This window comes from Penaeus japonicus, unplaced genomic scaffold, assembly GCF_977035675.1.
Source record: "Penaeus japonicus unplaced genomic scaffold, GWHDUDI00000001_assembly GWHDUDI00000010, whole genome shotgun sequence".
NCBI classification, from domain to species: Eukaryota; Metazoa; Arthropoda; class Malacostraca; order Decapoda; family Penaeidae; genus Penaeus; species Penaeus japonicus.
In genome coordinates this window covers 31,030,731-31,033,230 of record NW_028234412.1, presented here as the reverse complement: position 1 = coordinate 31,033,230, position 2,500 = coordinate 31,030,731, and the positions used below count along the sequence as shown (strand labels likewise).

General features: G+C 34.3%; 1 protein-coding gene across 2 annotated transcripts in view; it reads right to left on the bottom strand.

Moving 5' to 3' along the window:
* Window positions 1-2,500, bottom strand: part of Wdr59 (WD repeat domain 59) — a 46,778-nt gene that overhangs the window by 22,720 nt on the left and 21,558 nt on the right. For both annotated transcript variants that reach the window (XM_043023080.2, XM_043023079.2), the window contains exons 16-19: window positions 2,218-2,342; window positions 1,944-2,025; window positions 1,352-1,461; window positions 375-498 (exon numbers count right to left, since the gene is read on the bottom strand). In XM_043023080.2, coding sequence (XP_042879014.1) covers window positions 375-498; window positions 1,352-1,461; window positions 1,944-2,025; window positions 2,218-2,342 — 441 coding nt within the window. The remainder of the gene's footprint in view (window positions 1-374; window positions 499-1,351; window positions 1,462-1,943; window positions 2,026-2,217; window positions 2,343-2,500) is intronic.

Sequence of the window (2,500 nt, the reverse complement as noted above, 5' to 3'; positions counted from 1 at the left end):
TATATTTATATATATATATATATATATATATATATATATATATATACATATATATATATATATAGATATAGAAATATTATATACATATATATAGATATATTATAGATATAGATAGATAAATAGATATATTATAGATATAGATATATACATATATATATTATATTACTATAATACTATATATATACAATATTTATACATATTCTATATATATTATATACTTGTGTATATGATATATCTATACGTATACATTATATATATACGTATATATTATTATATATATATGTTGTTCTATAATGTATACCGTATACAAAATAGTTACGTATACAATACCATTATTTAAATAAATGAGTGCACTTACACACACACATACTCACACTATTGGATTCAGTCCTGTTCTTGCGAGGATAAGAAGAATTCTGGGGCTCTGTCTTCGTGCCGAACACACAACTAAGCATTGTCGCCGTTTGCACGTCAGTCAGGGCGAGGTAGTGGTCTAGCCTGAGGAAATATGATTATGTATTCAACCAAGACTACATCAAGTATACAGTGGAACTTCAGTGTCTGAATGCACCAGTCTGAACCATTGCGTTCCGAAAAAATGACACTATCACGGAAAACCATGTTTGCCTGCTTTAAGTCACTGGTTCAGGATGTCTTCTAAGTGGGTGAGTCCTTAAGAAGGAACCAAACTTGCCACACAAAAGAACCACTGATCAGGCAGAAGAAATGATGGAAGACTTTTCTTAACTGAAAGATGAGGTTTTCAAGGCCAAAATTTCCACTGCTGAACAAGTTTGTTTGTTTTTTTAATCACTGATCAAAAACACTGAGCATTGTGGAGAAATTGTGCTTAGACATTGCTCTTTCAATGACAAAGTAACTAACACAGACATTATGTAGATTTGTTTCAAAACAGAAAAACTAAATAGCGAACCTGCCAACAGAATCTTCTAGAGCTAATACAAAGCCAGAAGAGACTATATTACCTAAGTTACCATAAGCTTTCAAGGACTGTGACTCCCTTTCCGAACATCAGCTTCTCTTATCTAATCCTTCACCTGTGCCAGTTTACTCTAGTACGTAACGATAATGTTCCGGTCTCTCTGTTCTTCGATCAATATGTCATTCTTTCAGGAATTACAGCATGCAGTTTTTACATGTGCTTTAAAAGCATTATATCATAAAAAGCTGTTTTGTGGTATATACATTTGTGGTCTAGAACAAGTCAATTATTTTACACATACATATATTTCATAATTTACACATATTTCCATTAGACATTATCACCTCTTCACATCTTAAATTCAAAAGAAGCAAAATAACACAAGAACTTCCACTCTGGGGGACATACAGGGAGTTGATCATTCTGCGGGCAAAGGGATGGTACGTCCAAGGGAAGTCATTGCTCTCTGTCCCTCCAAGAACACTAGAAGATGCTGTTGCAGCTGCCAGGGACCAGACCTGTTTGAGGATGAGTGATGTGAAAGTGATGGATTTGTAAAGAAAAAATTATTACCATAATCATGTACTGATATATGAGTGATGGATAAATCTTTTGACCTAATATTCATTTGCTTCTCTTACTAATAATCAAAGGATACACACACACACACACACACACACACACACACACACACACACACACACACACACACACACACACACACACACACACACACACACACACACACACACACACCTCACACTTACACACATATACTTACACACATATACTTACACACATATGCTTACACAAATACACTTACAAAAATACACTTACACACATACACTTACACAAATACACTTACACACATACACTTACACACATACACTTACTCACACTTTCACATACACTTCCACAAACACTTCCACAAACACTTACACACACACTTACACAAACACACATATTCTCACAGAAAAACATCATTCAGCCAATTCCTTGCCTGCACAAGGTCTTTGCGTCCCACAGCTGCTGCTGCATCTCGGTTATGTGTGCACGTGCCAACCAGGTCATTTTCATCCAATCTACCAAAAATCAAAGAAAGGAATAAGAATTAAACTTTTCAAAATCATATTTCATTACAAAAAATATATCATATAAGAAATAAAAGTCAATGCTATTAAGAACACCAAAATTCTGACATAAATACAACCTGAGCTCTGAAACCCTTCCTATTCTGTGCTACCTTTTTCAAAGTTCAACACTCCTACTCTTACATGTATGTCATCCCGAGCTCCTTGGAGAATGGCATGAGGCACTTGATATCATAGAGGAGGACATTTCCGGCCTTAAATGAGCGTCCGCTTTCGTCTTCACTCTTGCCACGCTTGCTCTTCACCTTCTGTGATACAAGAGAAAAATTATTTTGAATTTGTTGCACTTTATCAAAATCACAAAGGATGTGAAAATGTTATTGAAGACTAATAAGAAGATAATAATGAGAACATAAATCATAAAATTTGATAATTTCTGTTCAACATGTAAAATCACCGAAAATAT